This window comes from Phyllopteryx taeniolatus, chromosome 13 (genome assembly GCF_024500385.1).
Source record: "Phyllopteryx taeniolatus isolate TA_2022b chromosome 13, UOR_Ptae_1.2, whole genome shotgun sequence".
In the NCBI taxonomy this organism is placed as follows: Eukaryota; Metazoa; Chordata; class Actinopteri; order Syngnathiformes; family Syngnathidae; genus Phyllopteryx; species Phyllopteryx taeniolatus.
Window position 1 is genome coordinate 7,445,587 of NC_084514.1, and position 26,341 is coordinate 7,471,927.

The following is a 26,341-nucleotide window of genomic DNA, read 5'->3' on the forward strand; positions in this document are numbered from 1 at the left end:
TATGACGGGTGCGACATTCCAGCCTCCCCTAACCAATTCATCTGTATTTTGTCATTGTCAAAATGATATTTAAATTGTGTGACTTTATATTGGGTGGCACGGTGAACGACTGGTTACCAGATGCACCTCACAGTTCTGAGGACCGGGGTTCAAATCCTGGCCCCGCCTGCGTGGAGTTTGCATGTTCTCCACCGTGCCTGTGTGGGTTTTCTCCGGGCACTCCGGTTTCCTCCCACATCCCAAAAACATGCAGGGTCGGTTAATTGAAGACTCTAAATTGCCCGTAGGTGTGAGTGTGAGTGTGAATGGTTGTTTGTTTATATGTGCCCTGCGATTGGCTGGCGACCGGTTCAGGGTGTACCGCGCCTCTCCCCCGAAGATAGCTGGGATAGGCTCCAGCACGCCCGTGACCCCAGTAAGGAGAAGTGGAACGGAAGATGAATGAATGAATGAATGAATTGACTTTATATTGGGCAAATGAAGTCATCTAGTTTTTCATTGTTACGAGAATCATAAAAGAAAGATCCTGTTTTTTTCCCAAGAAAAAAAGTTCTAAATTTATGAAAATACCATTTTATCTTTTTTCTTATGCAAAAAAGGTCCTAATATGGAGAGAATTAAGTCTCATTTTCAGAGGAAAAAAGTCTAGGAATAGGGACCAAACACTGCCGCGAATAGAAAAAAATCCACCAATAATTGACACCCCTACAAAAATGTTTAGAATTGCTTATAGAGGCCACAACATGGCAGCAACGCACTACTCATGTTTAACTGAAGCTCCTCAACTCACTTTGATGTAGTTCCTTGGTACCAAGATGCCACAAATGACAGCAAAGCAATGCTTTACTGTACTTTCAGTGAATAACGGAGGATCATAACAATTTAAAAAATGCTAAAGTAAATTTGCGAATGCTGAATATGAGAGGGTTTAATGTATTTATTTATTTTTTACAAAAGCATTATTGTAAGAAACAAATCTGTATTGCCAGTTTAAGATTAATACTTTTGGAGGCAAAAAGCAGCAACCTTGAAAGAATCACCCAATCTTAAAAGAAAAAGTCGGAATCTTACAACTATTAAAATATTGCCAGAACAAAACTCATATTTTTGAGTAACAAAAGTCTTAAAATTACCAGAATAAAGTCTTAATTTTGAAAAAAAAGAAAGTCAACTTTGTGATAATTTAGTCATATTTTTGGGTGAAAAGGTCATACTTTTATGACAAAGTTGTATTAGAAGTTGTCTTTGTTGATTGAAATTTTTTTTGTAATACTACCAGATTAGTGTCATATTTTTGGAGAAAAAAGTGGTAATTTTGAGTGAAATAAGACATTTTCCAGAAGAAAAGGGTGCAACCTCACAAGGAAAAAAAAAAAAAGGAATTTTAGGAGATTGTCAAACAAAGCTATAAAAAAGAGAATTAGATACTACTTTGGGAAGACAAAAGCGTAATCTTACAAGAATAAAACATTTACAGTTTTACAATAATGATGTAGTTGGAGGGGGGGGATTAAGTTGTAATTTTACAAGAAAAATGAAAAAAAAAAAAAAAGGTCAAGAACATAATAAATCGAAATACTTGACTGGCAACAATGTGCCACAGCTCGGAAAACCAAATCAACTTGTAACCCCGAAGACTAGCTTTTCAAATGTTATCACCCTTCTTTACATGACTTTCCACTGAGCTTCTACACTTCCAAATGTGTCATAACAGAGATGGTAAATCTTGCCTGAGTTACTTAGTACAGTATTGACTAACCCGATGCAGCTGAACTGCCTCTGGACATAATGAAATTCCTTCACTCAGCAAGCTTAACCTCTTTGCTGCATCCAGCATGACTTGAATCAGTATAGCGACTGCCACTGATTGCTTGATGATGACATATCAATCAAGTAAGTCTCTCTATGTGTTTTGTCAATGAACACCGACGGGTTAAAGAGTCCCTCTCCGGCTGTATTTTCACATTGTCAAACTGGCATTAACATTGTGTGACTTATATAAAGATTTTATAAGACATTGAATGAGGAGAATCATAAAAGCATTTTGCTCAGGGGGGAAAAAAAGTCATAATATCTAGAGAAAAAGTCTTGTTTTGAAGACGAAGGAGGGGAAAAAATGCCAATCTTACTTTTTTTTCTAAGACAAAGTGGTGGTGTTATGTCTGTATGTAATAAAGTCTTAATATTGCCGGGAAAGGTCATATTTTGGGGACATAATACAGCTTAATGTTGCCATAAAAAAAGTCTGAATATTGCCAGAATGATTATGCGTTTGGGAGAAATTAAATCCTAACATTGTCAGAACAAAGTCACGTTTTTGCAGATTTTTTTATTTTTATTTTGCAGGAATACATTTTTTTTTTCTTTTCGGAAAGCGTATGAATATTGCCAGGATTAAGTCATATTTGTGGATTTAAAATTGTTATTATTGCCAGAATGAAGTCATATTTTGGGATGAAAAAAAAGCCCTAATATTGCCAGAATAAAGTTTCATTTTTGGGGAAAAAAGGCTAATATTTCCAAGATTAAGCCATATTTTTGGAGGAAAAAGTCTTAATAGTCCCAAAATATATATATATATATTTTTTACGTTTAATATTACCATAATTTGACTGGCGACCGGTTCAGGGTGTACCCCGCATCCCGCCCGTAGATAGCTGGGATAGGCTCCAGCAGCCCGCGACCCTAGTGCAAGATAAGCGGTAAAGAAAATGGATGGATGGATATTACCATTAAAAAAATTACATATATATATTACATTTTTCATATTGCGATAATTAAATCACATTTTTGGCGGAGAAAAATCTTTGTCTGGATTAAGTTTTTTTTTTTTTTTAAATCTTAATATTTCCAGAATAACGTTGATTGATTGAAGTGATTGATTTAAAATGATAATGCAAGGGATTACCCCAAATCCGAATAAGACTCTCGCTCTGTGTCTTGTCTATGAACACACACCTCACTGCTGTTCCAGCCAAAGCTCTCAGTGAGGGCGGCCGTGGAGGCACTCTGCTGGTTCACCAGCAAAAGACGAGCGAAGAGTCTCTGGAGCTCCAGAGGGATGACGCGGACCTACGGGAAGAAGTCGTGTGACACTTCACGGGAAAATAAACCTACACAATTGAATGAGATCCAACACAGAAGTTCCATTGAATGACCAATTACCTCCGTCTCATTAAAGTCAGAGGTGTTTCTAATGTTTTGGTCATGTTCCATTGGACGGTGGCTACTGTCTATCGATATCGATATCTAATGCTGCCTCATCAATACAATGTACAAGAGATAATGAGACAATGTTTTGTGACATCAACATCTGATGCTGGCGTATAAGTTCTGTATCGTGAAAGATAATAATACTTACTGTACAATTTTTGGTTAATTTTCACTGATCACACCCAAGCCTGATTACCTCCAGACCTGTTCAATCAGGAAATCACTTAAACAGAATCTGCCCTGACAAAATCAAGTCATACAAAAGATTTTTAAAAAGCTGCAATACAATGACACGATCTCAAGAAATTCCAGAGCAGATGAGAAATAAAGTAATAGACATCTATCAGTCTGGAATGGGTTACAAAAGCTATTTCTAAAGCTTTAGGATTCCAGCGAACCATAGGGAGAGACATTATCCTCCCAATGAAGAAAAAATGGAACGGTGGTGAATCTTCCCAAGAGTGGCGGGCCTACAAAGATTACCCCAAGAGAACAGCAATGACTCATCCAGGAGGCCACAAAGGAACTCAGGACAACTTCTCAAGAACTGCACACCTCCCTTGCCTAAGTTAAGGTCAGTGTTTGTGACACAACTGTAAGGAAGACACTAGGCAAAAATAGCATCCATGGCAGAGTTCCAAGGTGAAAACCACTGCTGACCAAAAAGAACATAAAGGCTTGTCTTACTTTTGCGAGAAAAAACAAAACAAAAAAAACATCTGTAAGATTCCCAAGACTTTTAGAAGTCATTATATAGACTGGCGAGATGAAAGTTAAGCTTTTTGGAAGGTGTGTCTCGTTGCAGCTGGCGTAAATGTAGCACGGAATTTCAGAAAAAGAACATCATACCAACAGCCCAAGACCATCACACTACCACCGCCATGTTGGTAGTGTGATGGTCTTGGGCTGCTTTTCTTCTTCAGGACCTGGACCACTTGCTGTGATTGATGGAACCATGAATTCTGCTCTCTAACAGAAATTCCTGAAGGAGAATGTTCAAGCTAAAGCGCACTTGGGTTCTGCAGCAGGATAACGATGCAAAACACACCAACTTCTGAATGGCTTGAAAAAAATAAAAAATAAAGTGCAGTTTGGAGTGGCCTAGTCAAAGTCCAGACTTGAATCTGATTGAAATGCAGTGACGTGACCTTAAAAAGGCAGTTCATGCTCGAAAATCTTATTTGAGTGAGCAAAGGGGTCATTTACATTTAAAAAGGATGAAAATATAGTTCAAGTAAATTCTAGTCAATGTGATTGTCAGCTTTATACATACTTAATTAACATAACCCAGTTTCTGCAGAACGTCAGGTCACCAAACCCATAAAAAAGGTTACCAGACTTTTTGTGTATGCTGCGATAACAAGCATAACTCCAGGTTGATGACATGATGGTTTCAACACAAAACCTTTTGGCGTCAACCTGTTTTAACGCATGCTGATGTTGGTTGCGCATAACCCCTATTCTCCAACAACAAAATTGCGGCGAGTGCAAATGCTGAGTGGCTCGTAACTCTGGGAAACCACTAGTCAGAGCGGTCTTGTATTGGCTCTCGTAGGTGTACCTAATGGGGCTGTCGTATTTTCCAACACTTACATTGGCCCCTGGTTTGTCTTTATCTTCAAGACATCCTAATTCATCAGTCCTCAACGCGAACAGCTCATCTGCACACACACACACACACACACACACACACAGAAGAACAAAATCAACAAGACAGTTGGACGGGCGGCTGTGGTCACCCCTGAAGCCTCACCTCTGAACTCGGGGGTGAACAGGAGGGTCTGGAGCAGGGAATTGAGGTAGCACGTCCCTCCTTGGTTCAGAATGCCGCACAGCTTGCTTCTTCCTCGGGGAGCCGGAGGCTCGTCTCCCGCTTTGGCAGCTCCCCCCGCTCCAGAGGAGGAGCAGCCCCCTTCACCGTCTTCGCCATCCTCCTCAAAAAGATTCCCAAACATCACGTTTCGCTGCCTTTTATGTTGCTTCGTAAACGCGCCACGCCGCCTCTCGCTATCTCATCTTGGTCTTGCCCAGTTCTCTGTTGACAATTGCCGGACTGACGCGGAAGTAAGACGACTTTACGGGGATGAACATAGCGACCGGCCGGGACGTGTAAATGCGTCCGAAAATGCTCTTTAACTCACAAGTTCGGCTCACCTGGCTCGACAGCTCCGCGAAAACGAATCAAGAAAAGTCAGTCTGTCGGTAACGGACGACGTCAAGGACAAAAACGGAGAAAGAATGCCGACATATGAATTAGGTAGGAAACTGTTTATCTATTCAGACGTTTTTATGGCGCTCGTCATTTCTCGTTTAGGTCTTAAAGCGGCGAACGTAAATACAAATGCCGTCGGCGGACAGTGGGCAGCCATCTTGTTTGTCAGCAGGATAGCCACCGCGATGCATTGTGGGTCTTGTCGTTTCACACTCGATCGACTCAACTCGTCATGGCTCAACTCATGCATATTAACATGTCGCCCCTCGCTCCTCTGTTTACATATTAGCGCCTCCCAAGAGAGATCCCATCGAGGAGACGAGGAGAATAACCGAGGAGTGAGGCAGGAGGAGGGGAAAATGTTTGAAGAAACGAGAAGATCGTTCCTCGGTGACGTTATTTCACGAGGACAACTACCGTAGCAGCCAGGCCAAGCGACGTGCCTACGTGGCGGCCATGTTGGGAAGGTCGACGACCCCATCACAGGTGGTGTATGGACATTGGAAAATAAGTCGTAACTTGCTCATCTCTCAATAGATTTTCACGAGGTTTATTTTTTTTGTCACCGCCAAAGCGTGTGCTATCAATAAATAACACAAAAGGCATAAAAGAAGATTTTTAACTGTACAAGATTATTCCCAGTTCTCTTGTTGTGGTTGTACGGCGTTGTGTGCACTGAAATGTGCCAGCATCCTTGTTCTTTCGATTTTATTAACATTTGCATACATGGGATGCGCTGATGACTTTGACCCTCCTATCTTAGCATCGACGTAAGCACGCAGCTCGAAAGGGGCGTGTCGTATCTACCTATTCATGTCAATGGTGACAAGTGTCACAAATCAATTGTCACCGTGTCTCAAATGTCCACTTGTGTGTCCAACTTATTTTTGTGGCGGGTCACGTAGTTACAGTTTCGCTCAGAGGGCCGGTATAACTGTAAAACCACATAAATGTTTTTTGCCCCATCATATTATTACATATACACAACAAATTGATGTACAACCAGTTTTGAAATCAGCAGTCAATGATAATAGTCGGTTTAACTATTGTTCAAGTTACTTTATAAAGGGATTTGGTGACAAAAAATACTTGCAATATCTCAATGTTATCATTTATTACATACGGCAATTTGAAATTTTGGTACAGATTTGAACAGGAATCATGGAAGCTGACGCACATAATTTGCTCTCGCGGGCCACATAAATGATATGTTGGGCCGGCTCTGGCCCCCAGGCCTTGAGTTTGACACGCGTGACTTTATGTTTTGTTTCAAGTGGAATTGAGTTTGTCTTCTACGGCCCCTCACCACCCACCCCCACGCCCCTCTTTGCAGCACATATTTGTAGTGGCTTGTAGCGTCACAACAATAAAGGCTTTCTATTCTACGTATCTATCTTCAATCTTTATGTACAGCGCTTTATTACAGGTGTGATTGTTTTTCAAAGTGCTCTAGCACATGGCCCTGCGATTGGCTCATCTATCGCAATTATAGGGGAAATATGGTAACATTGTGTAATACTAATTCCAGCAGACAACAAGTATACTTTGAAGAGTTTGATGCTGTCATTCACACTAAAACAATCAAGGATTGTCAAAAACCGACGATTTACTATTTAATTCCTAAAAGTTCTCTTGCTTTACGATCTAGCGAGTATGCGCCTATTTGTACACATCACTGTTGAGTTACTAGAAGACTTCCACACTGGATAATATAAGGGGTCCCCTCGGTTTAGCGAGGGGAAACCGTGAGACCTCCTCGATGCTCGATCCTCACACTTTGTTGCGCATTTAAAACAATCGAAACGCTCCTTAAAATCGTCGCGTGAGAACAACTTTCGGGTCGCTTTCGAAACAGCAAGGAGAGAGGAACGTTGCAATTCTCGAGAAAATAGTCGAGTATGGGTCTTGAAAAATATATAGATTATTTTTTATTTGTTTTTAAAAAGCAACATGAACATTCTTGTATTCCAATGTTTATATTGTCAGCCAAAATCAACGGCGATACCACAAATTTTGAGTTTAGCTAGCAGCGCATTAAACATTCAATTAAAAACAGAAATAGACTCGTTACAGAAAGAGATTTGGAAACTAAGGGATTCAGGAACTAAAAGTTAACTCTGCTTTTGGGTCACAAAGATTCACAGAATCTGATGACGCTATTTGATTATAAGGTAAAATGGGCAAAAGCTACCCACAAGGTCAAGTAGCTCTACACTTAACGCTGTGAGCTCTATAATGCTTCCTCATAATGTGACATATTTTCTGTTGAAATAACTGAAAATGTACAAACTAACATTAATACCTCACCAAACTCATATTCTATAACTAGCCGGCATTGTTTATTAGCATATGGATAACCTGTATCTAACATAATCGATACTTTAGGAAGAATGTTGATTTATACCTTCACATCCGTGGATTTAAGAAGTGACATACGTTAAAGGCTCTCGCTACCGTACTGCGTGGTGCTTTGATAATGTTTGTCTGTGATGGTTAGTTTGGGCCAAAGCTGTAAACAAGGCGAGCTCACTGCAATGCTCCATCATTGGTTAAATCTGTGTCACATGGTTTGATGCCATTTTATGTCCAGCTGATTTAACAGTTCTAAAAGCCAAGTTTGAGAATTCGGAATTCAAATTGTAGATCTCAATCTCTTACAGTGCTCATGAGGGGGCAGTGATGACAAAGAGGGCGACTATGCTCCAAAATTAAATACACATAATTGATTTCAAAGATATAAATGCTTTTATCCAAACTAAAGCAAAACTCAATTCAAAACATCAGATCTGTAGTGATAAGTTTTTACTCATTTAATAGTGTGCAAAACATCATAGTAAGAGTAGCTTATTCTTATAATAATTTACAGTCATTCTTAACAGTATGTATAGTCGTGCTGCAGACGGGCACTTTTACACTGCATGTCTTTAAATGAGGGGTGGATACATTTTCTATCCAAGTCCTCCGAGGGCAATAATAAATTTGTAAAAAATAAGATGCAAATATCAAACAAGTGTTTATTTCTATGTACATTATTATGAGTATTTTTTTTTTTTGAAAGAGTTCCTCTGAGGTTTTGGCATGGCAGGCCAAGTCTTGTGGGGGGCCTCACGTGGCCCCTCCATGGGCAGTAGGTTCCTCACCCCTTGCTCTAAATAGACAGGGCATGCGTCCACACGCTTAAATACGGTAAAGAACGAGCTCAGTACATTTTCAGCTTGAACACTTTGGCGAGACGCGCTTTGGCACTGGAGTAGATCAAATATGAGTCTCCGCCAGCACTGAAGAACTCCCAGTCGCTACAGCCGATGGTCGGGAGCCAGTGGATGGGAACGAAGCCCTCGTAGCCTTGCCACCTTCACGCGGGGAGAGGGGGGGGGGGGGGGGGGGGGGGGGGGGGGGGACACGCGAGAACCCACATTAGTACGAAAAAGAAAAGAAAATACAATATCATTTTTGTTTCAATACAGTAAAATACAATACAATTGAAAAGATTACATGGAAAATAATACCCAATACAAGAACACTTAAAAAAAGATAATAAAAAAGAAAAAATACATTTAAATTATAAAACAAATATGAAAAAAATAATAAAAACGGAAAATAAAATAAAAATAAAACACAAGGTCAAATGAAATCAATAAAAATGAGTAGAATGAGGAAAAAAAACATATGAATAACATTTAAAAAAATAAAATAGTAATACATTTGTTTGATCAAAATAAAAACAAATACAAATCAAATACCATTAAAATAAAAGTTAAAAATGATAAATAAATAAACAAATAGCAATAAATAATAAAATAAAATACCGAGGCTTTAACCTGCCTATTTAGTTTCTTTCTTTGACCAACCAGAAATGTTCATGGGTTAATGTGACCAAATTCATGTTTAAACATCAATAAATGAATACGCGAATAAAAGAAAAAGGAAGAAAGAAACATGTAAAATGAGTCTTAAGTAAATACAGGAGACCCATCATCTCCTCCATTGTTGTCATTTGTTTGCGGGACTGCTTTCGAGTGATGCATTTGGTGTGGCGTGGTTTGCAGTTTCCCTCAGGTACTACTTTGAAGTACAAAACCCAACCAACCCAATTTATTTATTTTTTTTAACTTTTATACCCGTCTTGCAAATGTTTGCATTTTTAGGCTGCGAACACTGTTGTCACATCAGCAAATGAGCCAAAATGACATCATTCTTATTCATTTCCAGTTACAAAACGCGGGCTTCAAAATCCCCCGCGTGTCGAATGTGTTACTAAAGGTTCTCAGTGGGAAGACGACAAGGCGAGTACCTGTAGAGAACACTGTTGAGAGAGTACGACTCGCCGTTGAAGGAGTTGGCGACGACCAGGAAATATTCCTCCCCGAGGCTGAAGAACTCCCAGTCCACCGCGCTGCCGGGAGAAGAGCATTTATGGACTTTTTTCAAAATAATATAACACTTCCTTTGTGGTCTTACTTGGTTTCTGGCTGGATTAAAGACTGATGGGCTGTATGTGTTTTAATAGTTTTAAAAATACAAACAGCTCGTTTAAGTGGATTTTTCAGGTATCGACTTGAGTAATTATTTTTCTGACCACTTTTTACTTTTACTCCCTACATTTGAAAACATATCTGTATTTTCTACTCCTTACTGAGTCAAAACGGAGGAAGGTGATATTCCCCATCCGGGGCCTGATCAAAGAGAAACGTTTAAAATTGTTTGATGCTTGTCGGCTCCAAGCATGACTCGTGGTGAACGCGTTATGTCTCGTCTTTTTTAACACAAATATCTGTACTTCTACTTAAGTGTGAGTACTTTTGCCACTTTTGATCATACCTGTATGTGACGATGTCCTGGAAGCGGACAAACAGCCGCTCGGTCATGTCCAACTCGTAGACGGTGGAGTTGATGGCGTATTCGCCGGGCCCGTTGCCGTGGAGCCGGTGTCCATTGGCGACCACCAGAAAGACCCGTGTGCCGATCTGGAACATCTCCCAGTCGGTGGCGCAAAAAGTCTGCGTTAAAGACAAAAGAAAGAAGTTTCAGGACGTGTATAGACAAATGTGTAATTAAGTGAGCTGTCTCAACCGGATCCTAGTCGACACACCGCTGGAGGAGTAGGAAAAAAAAGCAAAGAGGCCCAGTTAATGGGAGACTATTATTTTGAATCGTGGTGGGCTTGTAAATTAGCCAGGTAATTTGCGGTTGTGTCGGCTTATACGCGAGTGAAGCAAACACGCATGTCATTAAAAAAAAAAAAAAGTCCCTCTGGCTTTTTCAAATGAATTCTGTACAATAGAACCTCCTTATTGCATGATGATGCTTTTTACCTCATCGTTTGCCTTTTGAGGCAGAAATATTTCCCCAGCGTTTGTCTTTGGATTTCCCGCATTAGTCTCTAATCAGCGACACAATTGTTCCTTTCCCAAATCTTCTCGCTCGGTATGTTTGTAAACTATAGGCGCCGGGGTATTTCGGGGTAGATGAAAGTGAGCGACGACTGCTGATTTGAACTGAAAACAAAGACAAAACCTTGTTTTGCTTGGGGTTGGCCCGAAATAACAAAATGATCATTTAATGTACATACTCGTTTTCTCATGGAAAGGTTTGTTAACCAGGGGCGCAATTGAAGAGCGCTTGAGTTTTTACCACCCGGCAGTATGAAGAAGGTGTATGGAAAGATAATAATACAACCATCTCAAAACAGTTGTGAAAGAGTAAAGTGTATGTCGAAGCGTTCTGGGTGAGTTGAGGTGATTAATTAAACTACCCTGGGGGTGCTTTCTGGCTAATCCTCACATCCAACTGTGGAATTCCCCTAAATCACACTCTTCTCCTTATGGACCTATCAATGTGTCAACACACGTTTCACCGCAAGTGCGGTTACAGTCCAAATGTGACACTCGCTGTCGGCTACAGACCGCGTGCTCTATTTTTGGCAGCGAAGACACGCCTGATGCGTTTCTCTCCGTCCCTGTCATTACCTCGTTTTCGTCTCACCGTGTTTGTGTTTGTTCCCCGCATCTGAGTGCAACGACGGGACTGTTTTACTTTGTTTCAGCCTGCCATCGCATAAATCTCAGCAGAAGAAATTAAGTCTGGTTCATCGGACTACGTGATACGGCCTTGAAATGTATTTTTCCCCCCCCCCCCCACAAAAATCCAATTTGTGATTTCAATAAAAAAAAAAAATATTCTTATTTGCTTTATTTATCCTTTGAAATTCCCATCAAGTTTTTTTTTCCTAGCACCAACTTTCACATAAATATTTTTTCCTTTACATGTAATGTGAACATAAGTTCTTTGTCATGGAAAAATGGCCCTTTTACCCCAAAAAATGTGCGTAAACACAAGCCGCCGTAAATGTATATGTCAAATGTTCAACAATTTAAAAGTAGCTCTGTCACTTGGCATCATTTGCATAATTCTGTTGCCTATCAGTATTACTGCACACGTTATATTGCCTCATTGTACACTGTACAATACATTACATTGTATATTTCCTGCTATTTAAATTGTCCGTTTTGATCTCTGGGTTGCATTTCTTTATGTATAAAATTTGATTGACTCTCCGTACTTTGTATATTTGTGTATATGTCCTATAGGTACATTTTGTCAAAGTGTCTTTTTCCAAGCGTATTATGGTTAATAAATGTTTTATACTGGCCATGATCAGATTAATAATGGTATTATTTCCATTACATAATTATCACTGTGTGTACCTCAATGGTTTGGAAAACTCGAAAATTCCCGTCGACCCAAACGTAGATCACCGATTCCACCGACGTGGTTACTCCGTCAAAGGCGTTTGCCACCACCAGAAAATGGTACGGTCCCACTTTGAAGAACTCCCAGTCGTAAGCCCCCAACGTTCTCAGCCTTTGATGGACCACAAAGGACTTAGTTGGCCTGTTCCATTTGTACACTACGCTGTCTATCGTGTGGTTGTTATTACCTACAGAAGAGACAGTGACATACCGTAATGATGAGTTAGTTTCAACCCCTCAAAATTTTGGTCTTGATTTTGTATCAACTTCTCAAAGCTTTGGTCTAGACCTGGTCTCACCTCGTCAACTTTTGGTCTCAAATTGTTCTCAAACCCTCAAAGTCTTGGTCACCACGTTGTCTCAAGTCATCAAAGTCTTGGTCTCAAACTCGCAATGTATTGGTCTGGACTTGGTCTCACCCCTTCAAGTCTTGTTCTGGAATCTGTCTCCACACCTCAAAGTCTTCATCTTGACTTGGTCTCAACCCCTAAAAGTATTGGTCTTGACTGCATCTCAGCCCTTCAAAGTATTGGTCTCGACTTGGTCTCAACCCCTTAATGTCTTGGTTTCGACTACGTCACAAGCACTGAAAGTCTTGGTCTCCTCTCGGTCTCTACCCCTCAGGACTTGGTCTCAACTCTGTCTCAATCCCTTGAGGTCTTGGTCTTGTCTCGGTGTCAATCCCTCAAAGTCTTGGTCTCCAGAATGACACCATCTTTCGTGATACTCATGCTGTATGGTTTTCTGGTGTTGTCTTACCTATCCTGTGATTGGCAACTACGAGATATGTCTGTCGATGGATTTTGAAGGCCTCCCAGTCCCGTGCACAGTGTGTCTGCAAGGTCTGAAAGTGCACAAACTGTTTGCTTCTTCGCCTCCACTTGTAGATGACAGAGACGTCGGATTCCTTTCCCACATTGGTGCTTATATCGGAGTTGGACACCACCAGAAATGTCTAGAACACAATAACAGGAATTTACAGTCGGAGCATTTTGTACAAAAAAAGTAGTATAATTAGTAGAAAGCTGAAATGTTTCATTTGACATTGTTTTTTCAGTGGTGGAAAATAACAACGTACAAATACTCTGTTTTGGTACTCAGCTAGCTGTACATTACTAAAGTATTTATTTTTCCCAGACCTGTACTTTCCGCTCCTTACTTTGTCAAAACAGGCTTGTTGCTTTTTTTTTTTCAACCTCTGCAGATGACGGCTCAACAAAAAATGACTGCGGTTGAGATCTTGATTAATTGAGACTTACATGTAAACTGCGGAAAAAAACTGAGACAGCATTGACATGGAGGAGCAACGCCAATTTGGAGACGCATGATTGTTCTCCATCCATGGCTTTATTTCAGAGCGTTGTTTGATGTTGTGGAAAATTTGTTTTTACATTTGTACCCAAGTAACAAATCTTTTAACTTTTACTAAAGTAAAACAGTGGAATGAGTACTTCTACTTTTACCAGAGTTATATCTGTACTTTTACTTAGGTACAGCGTGTGAGTACTTTTGACACCCCTAAGTTTTTTCCGTAATTAATGAAGTTGATTAACTGATGACCTTCGCTGTTGCTGAAATATTTAATAATGACAAAGGCAGTGATCCAAATCGGAACACCTGTTTGTCTCATGAGGAGCAGTGATATGAAACATACGTGGGCCAAAAGCTACAATCCGGCCCGCAGGATGAATTTGAAAGTGAAAAAATACTAAGGACCTTGTGATGGTGGGGGAAAAAACAGAATGGTAATAATTCCTAGGTCTGAGTCATTTAAAAAAAATCCATTTTAAAATGTAATACTACATTTTTCAGTTCCAAATACCTGTGACTGAAAGTGTTGTGCCTTGCTATACAATCACTGATCAGTTATTCTGCACACATTGTAGCTGACAAACTGAAGCAAAATATTCAAGAAATCTGAGCTGGTTTTGTAAAATGATTAAAATGATTTCATGAAATAAGGGGATTTTCCGAATGTATTAGACTTGTTTTCCATGCAAACAAAGGTCAAATGTATTGTTATTTTTTATTATATCATGTATGGTAAGATTTTAGTGGTCCTGCCCCCTGACATCAAATTAGACTTTATGTCCCCCCTAACTACAATGAGTTTGACACCCGATGTAGGGAGTGCATACAGGCACATATAGAAGCCATATGTACTACTTACTGATCTACCTGTGATCTCATTTGTCCCCTTTCATTGCGATCATACCTTCTTGCCCATGTTGAAATGCCTCCATGCCAGCGCTCCATGCGTGCTGATATTCTGGTATAGCTGGAAGCCGTAATGTTGGGTCCACTGGTACACTGCGGAGCCAGAACTTGTGGAGCGGTGAGCCATGGCAGCCATCAGACCCACACCCTGTACCTGGAAGACCTGATAATGACACCAAACAATTCATTTTTTTGTTTGTCTGTCTGTCTTGGTCTTCACTTTGTTTCAACCCCTCAAAGTTGACATTGGTCTCAAATCTTTATCTTGATTTAGTTTCCAATACCGGAACCGTATGAAAAAAGAGCAGGCCTGGAGAATGGAAGTTGATCTGGTAAGTACTTGTTTCTACCAGTCGGTTATACTGTACTGTAAACCAAGGTAGAAATAGTATTAGCCACACATTGTAGACACTCACTCAGCATATGTGTTTCTCTCTCTCTCTCTCTCTCTCTCTCTCACACACACACACACACACTGTCATTCATTGCCATTGACGGCTGTTGAATTCAAATATCCATGTTAACCTGGAGGATTGGCAGTGAATGAGTTTTAAGAAATATAATCGACGATAGATGCCAAGATAAAGGGTATTACCAATCACAGCAAAGCTGTTTTCCATATTCAAATTAAGGAGAACGGTGATCCAATCAGCGCAAAGTTCACTTTCATGTTGAAATATTAACGAGAAATCCAGCCGTCTCATGTAGCCGGCGTTTTGGACCATCTAAAATAGCTTGAAAAAGGGCATCCTCTGCATTTCCAACCCAAATTATCGTGCAAACACTATAAAAGCACATCAAAGATTATTCTTTTAAAATAGGTATGGCATGGGACTTTGAAAGTCTTGGAGTCTTGAAGGGGTATTACCTCTATGTCGTTTGTCTCTGAGCTGGTGCTAAGAACCTGCCGTTCCTCAACATAGTCCAGCCGTTTACGATCTAAGCAGATGAAGACATTTGTTCAGTTCCAAACAGACATTCTAGTGAGGATGACGTCGGTGCCTCACCCTCCAGTGCGGTGATCCACGAGGTACCGTCGCAAAGGTAAAGAGCTTTCCTGAGCGGACTGAACCACATCTGGCCTCGGAGTGGCTCCGAACACGTCCGCTGTAAGCCAACCGACACTCTGGCCTCCATTTCTGGTGGTTCACAAAGACTTACACTAGAGTTTGTAGACTTGATGACATGTTCTGCATTGTACTACGAATGATGCATCGACTATACCGTCAGAGACCAAGGGACTTGCAGCCATCTTCGCGGTGGCGGCATCATCTGACAACAGGAGCGGCGGAACTGATAGAGCTGCTAGTTGAGGGTGGGTAGACGGGCATATTTGATGGGTGGCATCTGAACCCGGCACCAGAACCAACTGTCGCAACAGACCCTGTACAAAGACAAGCGGATCAGAGGGACAAACCAGGATCTTGCACTCTGTAGTCTGTAGATAGGTCGACGGAGAACTTAACCCTTCAAACTAATCCTAATCCAAAAGAGAATAAAAACCAGAAAAGACGGCAGCATTAACCCTAACCCATACATCTAATCCTTACCCTGACCCAAACTACAGAAACGGAAAAAAAGGCAACAGATGGGAAGAGTTACCTTTCCAAACTGTCCCTTTATAGCGTGCCGAACTGAACCATGAAGCTTGGGTGGAACCGCAACTAATGAAATGCAAGCATCAAGAAGGGAAACGTGGGCCTTACCGTAAACAATCCTTTCCATCTGCCCCGACTGCCAATGTGGAATCTGGACACGTGAAAGCTGAAGTCCGAGGAGAAAGGCTTGGAGGGAAGGCTGTTTGCAAGAAAAGATACAATTTTCATGACGTGTGTTCCCTTCCCTAGTGTGTTGACGTCAACAAGTCTCGTAGACATTTGCATAACAACTGCATTATCTGTATGGCTACTGATATTCTCGCCGTAGGGGAGTTTTCACTCAGAGCCATCTATCAAATAATCTCAGGCCGCTGTGATTGTATGGCTGCAGGCGGCGAGCATATTTGCAGCGCTGCTGATGTATAATGCTGAATGATCTATTATCCCTGCGGGCCGCAGTCAAGGGGACAGAACGGGAACTCGGGTGGTGGAGATTCAGGATTCAGACAACTTTATTGATCCCCCTTTAGGCAATTCTTTTGCAGCTTACTGGTTCAAGTGTACATTCAGCCACAACAAACACTTAATAGGACCAGGTCAAGGACTATCGGTTTGTCCTCATCAGGGGCACACAGTAACGCCTGCCAGAGGGCATGAGGGTCAATTCTGTGGCAAGGATGTGCTCTTCTTCTTGAATGATTATTTTTGCGTTTCTCCCAACAAGAACTCAAGTCTCTCTGCTTGACTGCGATAATCTTGATAATACCGTCGATGGCAGTTTTTGTCTTTCGCTGACAACCCATTGAAGCAGCAGATAAAGGAAAAGGTTAAAAGGCTTTCAATGAAAGTCAACAGCGTACAATTATATCACAGACAAATGAATCATTTGGTTGACCTCGCTTAACGACCACATCTGTGTTCGAGTCAAATTAACTGTGAGAGGAACACAGCGCCAAGTATGATTCAACAAGCCTCACATCCTCATTGTGAATAACGCTTGCGTTTTAGTGTTTCTTTACTGTCCAAAATAAAGCTACTGAGAACTAGAGTGGGCCACCTCAATATTTTGTTATTTTTAAGTGCAGAAATGAATAGAGAAAAGTCTTATCTTTCAGATGAATACTGGTCAAAATCAAAGTTTAGTTCCAATTTTGACATATAGCATGCAGTCCATTATTACACTCAGTGCAAAACTGGGCCAAAATCGCAGAAAGTGATGTTCAAAGATTGACAGACGACTCAGAAAGTAACTAGTGCTTTAGTTTAGGTGAGAATGGATCTGCCTGTTAGTATAAGTGAATGTTATTTATCATCTTTCATTAAATATCGATAGGTTTGACAGATGTTTGGACCGCTATTGCACTAAACTGTTGTTCTACTTCCAGTTTGTTTCTTTTTTTTTCTCAACCAACCGATGTGATATTGGCCCAACCTATAAAACTGAAAATGATGACATTCCCTCAGTTGTGGATAAAGGTGTCACTATATCTCATCAAAACGATCATATTGGGCAAAATAACAAAAGCTGAGGAAAAACATGATCTGTGTAAAAAATAAGGATTCAGAAATAATCATTGCCATTATAAAAATCCCCCAGATTTTATTGCAGCCAAAAACTCTCTTGCAAAATGACAAAAAAGGGAGTTAGCCAAATTCAGCTCTCAGTGGCTCAATTGATGATTAGCTCCTTGGTTTGTACTTAGTTTATAATCATGCCATTGAATGAAAACTGCTAAAGCATTAACGTGATCTTTGTCTTGAAAAAAAAAAGCTTACATTTCCCGCGGCGTGCCACAATCCACCGTCAGCCTGGCGTGACGACCGTCGACGTACAGAACCAGGGTGTGCCAGCGGTTGTCGGCGAGGTGGGCGCCCCGGAACACCCACTGCTCAGTGACGCTTCGCTGTCCTCTCAAGAGCACGTAAAGTCGTTTCCCGGAGAGTCTCAGTCCCAGGAGGAGACGGCGGTGTTCTGCATTGTTCTTCGCTCTTCTTCCGCTCATGTCTATTTGCAAATTATTTCCCTCTTCCCTTTCTTCTTCTTCCTCCTTGTCCTTCAGAGCTCCCTGCTCTGCTCTTTTCGGCTCCATCATGGAGAAGATGTACTCGTTTTTCTGGAAGATGACAAATAATAATAATAATAATTATGCTTCCACAGTCCAACACAGTCTATCCAATGATGCTAACATCTTGCGTGAGGGCAACGGCAGTTCATCCTCCAAAGTTTTGCGCATCTTTACGGTCATTTTTGGACTGCTGGGACGTCTCAACCGGGAATTGCTAGGTTGCTCACCTTGTGTGCGATTCGAGCCACTTTCAGCGTGACCACGATGGAGAAGTCTTTGGGGGAATGATCACAGTTGGAGAGCAGGTCGACGGGAGCATGAGGCCCAGAGAAATGGACGCCGCACACCCCTCCGGACGGCCTCACGTGCACCCCCGCCATGAGTTTGGAGGTGTCCTTCCCGAGGACAGCAGATAGAAGGTCCACAGGAGCCAAATCTGGAGGCCGGTGACAAATGTTAACGATGATACAGTCGTAGGTGAAACTGGTTTTGGGGGTTAATTATTTCTAACTTTCCAGGGGGTGGTTACTAAGTGAGTTTTAGGGGATACAGCCTGGGAGCCAGGATACACCCAAAAAAAGTTCTTTCTGGGTATGCTGAAGCCGATAAAACACCATTTTGAGAGCTTACTTTACATACTTCAAAACAAGTGTTCATCCTGGGCACAATTTTCTGAAAATTCTGCCCACGAAGTCAGTTTCACAGGCCTGGTACACACATAAGGATTTTTTTAAAAATAAATAAATAAAGCTAGATTCGAATCTGTTACAGACGCCACACATGAAGATAAACAAAAAACTGGCATTTAACTGTTTTGGTCGTACTGTGTATAGTGTGCTCCGATAATCTCAACACACAAAAAACACACAACACAAGTTTTTGTTCCACCACTGATCTCGAATCTAGTCCACCAAGACCGAACTCTAGTGTGATCAAACCAAAACGAAGAAGAACAAATATAGCAACGCAACATCCAAGAGGACACACGAGGGGAAAACAAATGCTGGTGGCCTTACGTTAAACAAGCTCTCTCTGGCTCCTCACAGCTTCACGAGCTGGTCCTCCATCTCGGAGATCCACCGGACTGTTTTGGATGTGTGAACCATTTTATTTTACTTGTGTGCTATTATTTTGAAGGCCTGCCCTTACAGGCAACTGGATTATTGTTGCCGAAAGGGACCGGAGGCAGGAGTGTTGTAAAATGGCGATGTCGTCAATATAGACTCGCTTTGTCAAATACTTCTTGCCGTCAAGTGAACCCACTTATACAAAATACGAAATTGGATCTTACATGTTTGTTTTTATTTATAACCACATCCTTGTTCCTCAGTCAGGTCGCTTCTTGATTGGCTACCTTCTGTTCACAATTCAGGGAGTAATGACACAGGAAGACGTGGGCTTCCTACACACATGAAGATTTTGGGTGTGGTAAATATTAAACACGATTAATATTTATGATTGTCGGCCCCGACCCGTTTCGGGCCCAATTATCGGGACAAATTCACTCTTAACACAGCTCAGACCAAAGGATAACCTTATCAACCACAACAAAACTGAGATAATTGTTTTGGGCAATAAAGAAAAGAGGATTCCTGTTAGTAAATACCTGGAGTCACTCTCTTTAAATGCCAAAGACCAAGTCCGAAACCTTGGTGTACCCACCTGTATTCCCACCTGACTTTCAACAGTCATATCAAATCAATGACTAAAACTGCCTTCTGAAGACGTAACAAGAGTGAAGGCTTGCATGTGCCAAACGGACCAGGAGAAGCTCATCCATGCTTTTATCTCAAGTAGACTTGACTATTGTAATGGTCTTCTTACTGGACTCCCCCAAAAGAGCATTAAACAGCTGCAGCTCATTCAGAATGCTGCAGCTCGGGTTCTGACCAGGACAAATCGGTCAGAGCATATTACTCCAATTCTAAAGTCGCTACACTGGCTCCCAGTCAGCTTTAGAATGGATGTTAAAGTTCTTCTACTGGTCTATAAATCACTCATTGGGCAGCCGTGGCCCAATGGTTAAGCTCATCGCCTGCCACCGTGGGGGACCTAGGTTCAAGACCCCGACTGGACCACCCGCCAACATCCCCCGGACTCACGGCTGTGGTGTCCTTGAGCAAGACACTGATACCCCGAAATGCTCCCCGGGCGCTTCAGCTGCCCCCTGCTCCAGTGTGTTCCACTAACATGTGTATATGGTCACTGTGATGGGTTAAATGCAGAGAACAAATTTCGTGTGCATGCATGCATGGATGTTCATGACAATAAAAGGTGATTCTACTAAATGGTTTAGGTCCTGAATACATGAAAGAAAGACAGACTCAGGTCAAATAGTGGAGCACAGAGTCCAAAGCAAACATGGTGAAGCAGCATTTAGCTATTATGCTGCACACAAACGGAATAAGTTGCCAACAGAAGTCACGTCAGCCCCAAGTGTGCATGTTTTTAAGTTCAGGTTAAAAACGACTTCTTTTTTCCTATGCTTTTAGAGCATTTCCACTTTTAAATGATATTTCTTGCACTGTACGGTGTTTTAATTGTACTTTGATTTTTTTCTCTTTGTTTTAAATGTTTACAAGCTGTATAAATACATTTGCTTTGCTTTAGGATAATTTTATAAAACATAAATTAGTCTGGCGTTTGTCTTTCTTGGTCGGGAAGGAGCAAAATAAAGAAGAAAAACAGGATAAAAACAGCCCGATGATTATCTTTATGTGCCTTGGTGATCGACTCCACTTTGGAGTTTCGGCTGTAATTGTACAGCTATTTTCGACAACATAACGTCTGTCGAGCGGCATCTTTGATTTGAAGTCATAACAGCACAGGTGGGGGGCCCACCTTGAAAAAGGCTGCCCATCCTTGAGCGGGAACTCCTTCTATTAACTCATTAAAAAAAAAAAAAAAAAAATCGTCGGAGCACGCTGGAATTCCTGCCGCGTGAGGAATAGCCCTGGGTGGCGGGAGGGGTGGCTCTTATTATTTTCCAGCAAATGGGAATGGCTCCCAAAACGTTTGAGACATCCTAGGAACACATGGAATCCCAACCTCGTTCCACGTCTGTACTTGTTTGGAGGCGGAGAGGGATGAAAATTAAATTAAAAGCACACAATTGGCATCATAATCTTGGCAAACTATTTGCTCCCTGCAGTGTGAATACACCATCTATAGGAATTTGTGGCTGGAGGGGGTTTCCCGGGAATTCAAAGGTTATTAACAGAGACTTCTAGTGAGAGGGAGGAGGGAGGAGGGGAAGGCTACCTGGACATCGTCCCTCGAGGTCGGCCGTCGCGGGAGCGACCTTGAGGCTGAGCAGAAGGAGCTGGGAGAGTAGCAGCGATGACATCATCACCGCGAGCCTCTTCGGTTCACTCGGTCTCCCCGACAAAACGTCTCCATGCGGGATGCTCCCTTGGCAAAAGCATCTTTCACATCATCCAGAAAGTCCCGAATTCTTGAAAGAGAGAGAAAGGGGGGGGGGGGGGTCCAAACTTGAGAGAAGAATAAAACAGAATCTTCCAGATGATCCGTGAGTGAGTGTGTCTGCTTGAGGAATCCGCTCGAGTGTGTGGGGAAGCGGTGCACCTGCACGGCCCCCTTTTAAGAGGCTCCCGCCATGCAAATGAGCCTGTCACTCGTCCCACTGCTTTTTGACAGCCTTCTCACACACACACACACACTCATTTCTCAGACTTTCAGGGGGCTGTCGTTCGACACTGAATAACAGAGAACTTGGGTTTATGATTACTTTGGAATTATTATTACTTCAAACCGTTTTGAAGAAATTCCGACGAGTGGACTTGCGCTATATCTACCATCAAGTGGGACCTCCAAATGCAGTGTGGCCTTGAGATATGAGTTTAATTGGTTCCCTAACCATGTTTGCACTTCAAAACACTTGTTAATAAATACCACACTATAACAATCTACTTTACCAAAACATACAGTAATTACATAAATAAATAGAATATAAAGAAATAAACTTTTTTTTTTTTTTTTTTGCCAACATTCAATGGATATTGTGCTGCTCCTTCCGGTGTGTCCGCCTCGGCCACCTGGGGGGCAGTATAATAAAGACACGGATCTACATAAAGCTGTCTCAGCTCCTCAATAAGCTGCAGTAAAATTAGCCGTTCTTCACACCGGGTTAAGAATTTATGCCTTTTATTATTGTTATGTTATCCGTCTACATGTTGCTCCATCCTTTGCGTTAAAATATCCATTGCTTAAGGCGTAAAAACATCAATACCAGCACACCGACACCGATGCTATTTGTTTGCCCATCTATGACATTTTTAGGGAAAAAAAGGTTTAAACAGACTGTATGCATTTCTACAAGATTCATTGTTTTCAATGGTGTACATTTTATTTGTATATAATTGAGTGATTCTGTTGCATACTACTGGAGAGAGCCGGCGTACCACTCCTGGTACTTGCTCCACACATTGAGAATCACTGATATACAGGATGTATTTACAAATTTTGCCCCGAGTGCTGTAAGTGTGTAATAGCCCAAACTGTAAAGATGACCGCTTAGTAAGCCTACCGAAAACAAGAACATAAAAATAACTAATGAAAATTATATTTAAAAAAATATATTTTTTTTTCCCCTTGTCCTTATTTCATCATATTAGCCTCTCCATTAATTGTCTTCATCATTTTAATCTGTTTTTGTTCAGTATCATATATTTTTTTTAAACTTCCTAACAATATATTTAAAATTTACTATGAAATAAGAAAAATAAATTATGTAAAACACGTTTACATCTTATTCAGATAAATGGAACACTATTGTTTATGCACAAACACACTAAATAAAAAGCAAAGTGTTTGCTTTACTTGGCTTTAAAAACTGCTTAGTATGTTTAGCAAAATAGAAATATCTAGTACGATGGAGTTATAGCAGCCACAAAATAAACACTAATTCATAGTTAAATTCAATCAAAAGTGAGTATTTGTAAAGGCATGTGTATAATAGTTGGAACAACCCATTTCTTTGGCTTCATTTAGTTTTTTTTTTTTAATGACTTATTTCCAATTAAAACAAACCTACCATTAAACAGGAAAGCATACAAGTGTCTATTTTCAGAGAATAAAGCCACAAATATATATATATATATATATATTTTTATTTTTATTTTAATAAAATACAAAAAAAGTGTTTTTTTAACGCCATCCTCTGGTAGTTTGCAGCCACATTACTGGGGCACGAGCGCCACCTTCTGTACCAGGAAAGCAAATACCACTCCTCTCCCATTTTCCTCCTACTAATAACGCATCTTTATTGCAAATTCTTCAAAGCACAATGTACTGTTAATATGTGTTCTGTTCCTGCATGATTTTGTGGCAAATGGAAACACGACAAATCCCATGAGTATTCATTTTCATTATACAGCCAAGTGAAAATAGTACAATTTAAACTAAATGGAAAGGCTGAAGTTGGGGGGGGGGGGGGGGGGGGGGTGGACTTCACTAATTTGTTTCAATTCAAATGTTCAAAATGTGCTGTGATGGTACATGCATAATTAATACAGATTTAGTTTTTTTTTTTTTTTTTTTTTTTTTTAAACTTAGCAGCATTCAGAAATGGCTATTTTTTAAGTCGCTCCCCATTCCAATCGCCAGCACGCGTGTTCTTGTCCTTCTTCAGCTCCTCCCGAGCCATCGGCTCGATAATGGCACCGAGCTGGGTGAGCACTTCGGGTTTGGTGAGCTTTTTGACGGTGCGTTCGGTGTTCCAGGTCCGTCCCAGGGGAGAGCGCAAGGTGCTCTCGAACTGAGCGTGACTGGTGAAAGGAAACGGCTGCGAGCTGAGCTGGTGAAGGCTGAGCGAGGCGTTTCGCTTCTCGGAGATGATGACACTGGGCCGCTTTTGATCTTTCCTGGGCGGAGGCGGCTCCGTTTTAACTCGGAACCTCCTGCGCTTCTTGAGAGAGGGCTTGACGCCCGACCCTCCCCACTCCCCCCAGCCGGGCAGCGTCAAGTCCACCGCGCTCGGCTTCTCCGCGTTCTCCTGCTTCTTCTTTTCCTTCATGAAGTCCGAGATGACATCGTCTCCGGCGAAGGCTTCCTGAATGAGTCCCGCTTGATCGAGCGTTTCGTCAGAGTCCTCCATGGCCGCAGCGGTCGGCGCGAGCGGCATAAGAATGATATTTGCGTCTTTGGTGAGAACATCTTTCAGTTGGATTCCTCTTTTCCGTTTCTTCGGCGCTCGGTCCGAAGACAGCTGCGGATCGACGGGCGCTTTCTCGGGTTGAACTGACTCCACTTGATTGAGGAGCTCCATGTACTCGAAAGTCTGCATTTGGTCTGTCTGTCCTTCCAACAGGTGAACACCGGTGTCTTCAGACTCCTCAAAGACGGGTGCTTTCCCGTTCAACACCAACACCTGGGAATCCTCTTTTTCAACCTGAAGAGTGTCAGAAGCCCGGCGCATTTTCCGACGGTTATCAAACTCTCGCAGCAGGGATTCTTCTTCAGTTTCCTCAACATCACTTTCCTCCTCTTCTGCTATTTTCGCAGCGCTTCCGGTCGACTTTGCGGTGAAGTCGACGACCTCGTTCGTGTCTCGCCCGGTCTCGGCAGGATCTTCGGACAGCTTTCCTTTCATCCAGGGATTTGAATCTGTTCCTTGCGGTGCTTCGTTTACAAAATCAGGCAAAGTCTCCGGGGTTTCGGCTTCCTCGTCCTCATTACATAAAGGGATCGCAAGTTTCTGCGTCAAGTCTTTGTTCACCTCCAGCTGCTGCTGCATCGCTTTGCGAGCGCCTTCGTCATATTTTGCCATGATCGCCTTGGACTTGGCCCACTTGCCACTGTTCTGATGTTTTAACGACATCCTTTCTTGCATCCTGGCCACCTCCATTTTATTCATCTCCTCCAAAGCAGCAGCCGGGTCTTTTTTCACCATCTCGTCAAACTGCTTGAGGAAATCTTTGCGCTTTGCTTTGTTGAGCACTTTGTGATATTTCTTACTCTTGATCTTCCGCTCTCTCCGAGCTTTGGCCTCGTAGTAGGACTGCAGAGCCCTGGCTTTCTGCAGCTCAGCACGGCGTATCTTGACCTCGGAAAGACTCATCGCCCTCATGGAAGCCTCCTCAGCGGGGGTTAAAATAGGGTCAGTGGTCGGTTGGTTGTTGGCAGACAGGAGGGAAAATATTTCCTGTTCAAGGGGAGTTTGCGCTTTCCAGCATGTAACAACCCTTTCCAAAGGTTTAGGGCCAGAGGGCTCCTGATTCAAAGGGAAAACAAGCTGTTCGGCCCTCTGGTTGTCTTGAATCACACTTTGCCACTGGGTAACCTCTTGTGCGACTTTCTGAAAGGCCACATCTCTCTGGATCCTCTCACGTTCCTGCGTGGTAATAGGACACTCAACGGTTTTCTTACTTTGATGCAGTTTTTTCAGCTGTTTCTTGGCCTTGCTTGAGACAGCCGAGATTTTGTGCATGGACTTCATTAGATCAGTCAAGTTTATTTTGACACCCTCCCCCCCCGCATTGACCGTAAATTCCGACTTTTGGACAGCCGGCTCCGATCGCTCCCCGAACATTTTCTTCCGCCTCGTTCCACCGAGGGAGCTGATAGCCTCCACCAGCTTTTGTCGTTTTCGTTCATCGTCGCTGTCTTCCTCCGCGTCGCTAGCGATAGTCTCATCAGCTTTATCCAAGCCATCTTCGTCGAAATCGTAGCTTACGTCGGGACTGTCAACTGGAACGCTAGGACTCTTCTTGCGAGACTTCGTGTTCCGCTTTTTCGTCGAATCTTTTGCCATGTTGCAGGTAACAACGCTGCTGCCTGTGTGACTCAACAGTCAACAACACACGTGCGAGGAATGCCTTCAACTTACTACTTCCGCCTCCTCGTCTTCTTCTTTGTCGTCACCGTCTTCTTCGTCGTTGTCTTCTTCGGGTGTTCGAAATTACTCCGTAGCCATTATACTGTATAGGAAGGTTTTTTTTTTTTTTTATGTAGCGAGTTCAGAATTTTGTAGAAATTATTGGAAGTTTTAATAGATCGAATTTAATGATAAATAACGTATTTGTTCGATGATTATTACGGAACTTTCACCAGTTGACGGAGTTCCGGTACACGCACATAGACATGTATAGATATGGCACCGATTGGCCGACTCATACGGAAGCGACGTCCCCAAAGATATACGAATACCAAATAGAGCGTCGCCTGGTTGAGAACGTGCAGACCGAGCCGCCATCTTTAACCGGGAGTTCCCGGCTATTATTACACATATTGTTAGTTACAAGACACATGGGTACGTTGATAATC

The 26,341-nt window shown here is 42.0% G+C and overlaps 3 protein-coding genes and 1 long non-coding RNA gene across 9 annotated transcripts in view; 1 reads left to right on the top strand and 3 right to left on the bottom strand.

Annotated features, from left to right (window-relative positions):
- Positions 1 to 5,614, bottom strand: part of usp40 (ubiquitin specific peptidase 40) — a 20,741-nt gene extending 15,127 nt beyond the window's left edge. For 3 of the 6 annotated variants that reach the window (XM_061794638.1, XM_061794640.1, XM_061794637.1), the window contains exons 1-3: positions 4,967 to 5,614; positions 4,807 to 4,874; positions 2,959 to 3,072 (exon numbers count right to left, since the gene is read on the bottom strand). In XM_061794638.1, coding sequence (XP_061650622.1) covers positions 2,959 to 3,072; positions 4,807 to 4,874; positions 4,967 to 5,168 — 384 coding nt within the window. In that variant the 5' untranslated portion in view covers positions 5,169 to 5,614. Of the gene's footprint in view, positions 1 to 117; positions 230 to 2,958; positions 3,073 to 4,806; positions 4,875 to 4,966 lie in introns of those variants that run through there. The other 3 variants (XM_061794639.1, XM_061794641.1, XM_061794642.1) reach the window with 3 other exon arrangements.
- LOC133487674 (uncharacterized) lies at positions 5,337 to 12,039 on the top strand. Its single transcript, XR_009791422.1, has 3 exons — positions 5,337 to 5,470; positions 5,715 to 5,911; positions 9,638 to 12,039. It is a non-coding gene; the product is annotated as an uncharacterized LOC133487674 (long non-coding RNA).
- LOC133487673 (thrombospondin-type laminin G domain and EAR repeat-containing protein-like) lies at positions 8,213 to 26,209 on the bottom strand. Its single transcript, XM_061794644.1, has 14 exons — positions 25,905 to 26,209; positions 21,320 to 21,512; positions 18,286 to 18,494; positions 17,769 to 18,106; positions 16,101 to 16,191; positions 15,619 to 15,778; positions 15,402 to 15,533; positions 15,263 to 15,333; positions 14,393 to 14,557; positions 12,937 to 13,132; positions 12,133 to 12,365; positions 10,247 to 10,425; positions 9,720 to 9,821; positions 8,213 to 8,778 (listed from the first exon to the last, which is right to left on the bottom strand). The coding sequence occupies exons 2-14, from the start codon at positions 21,405 to 21,407 to the stop codon at positions 8,625 to 8,627; spliced, it is 2,118 nt and encodes a 705-aa protein (XP_061650628.1). The 5' UTR covers positions 21,408 to 21,512; positions 25,905 to 26,209; the 3' UTR covers positions 8,213 to 8,624.
- On the bottom strand, positions 23,315 to 25,968 carry si:dkey-251i10.3 (uncharacterized protein LOC553498 homolog). Its single transcript, XM_061794643.1, has one exon. The coding sequence runs from the start codon at positions 25,827 to 25,829 to the stop codon at positions 23,649 to 23,651; it is 2,181 nt and encodes a 726-aa protein (XP_061650627.1). The 5' UTR covers positions 25,830 to 25,968; the 3' UTR covers positions 23,315 to 23,648.
- Positions 26,210 to 26,341: the final 132 nt, after the last annotated feature.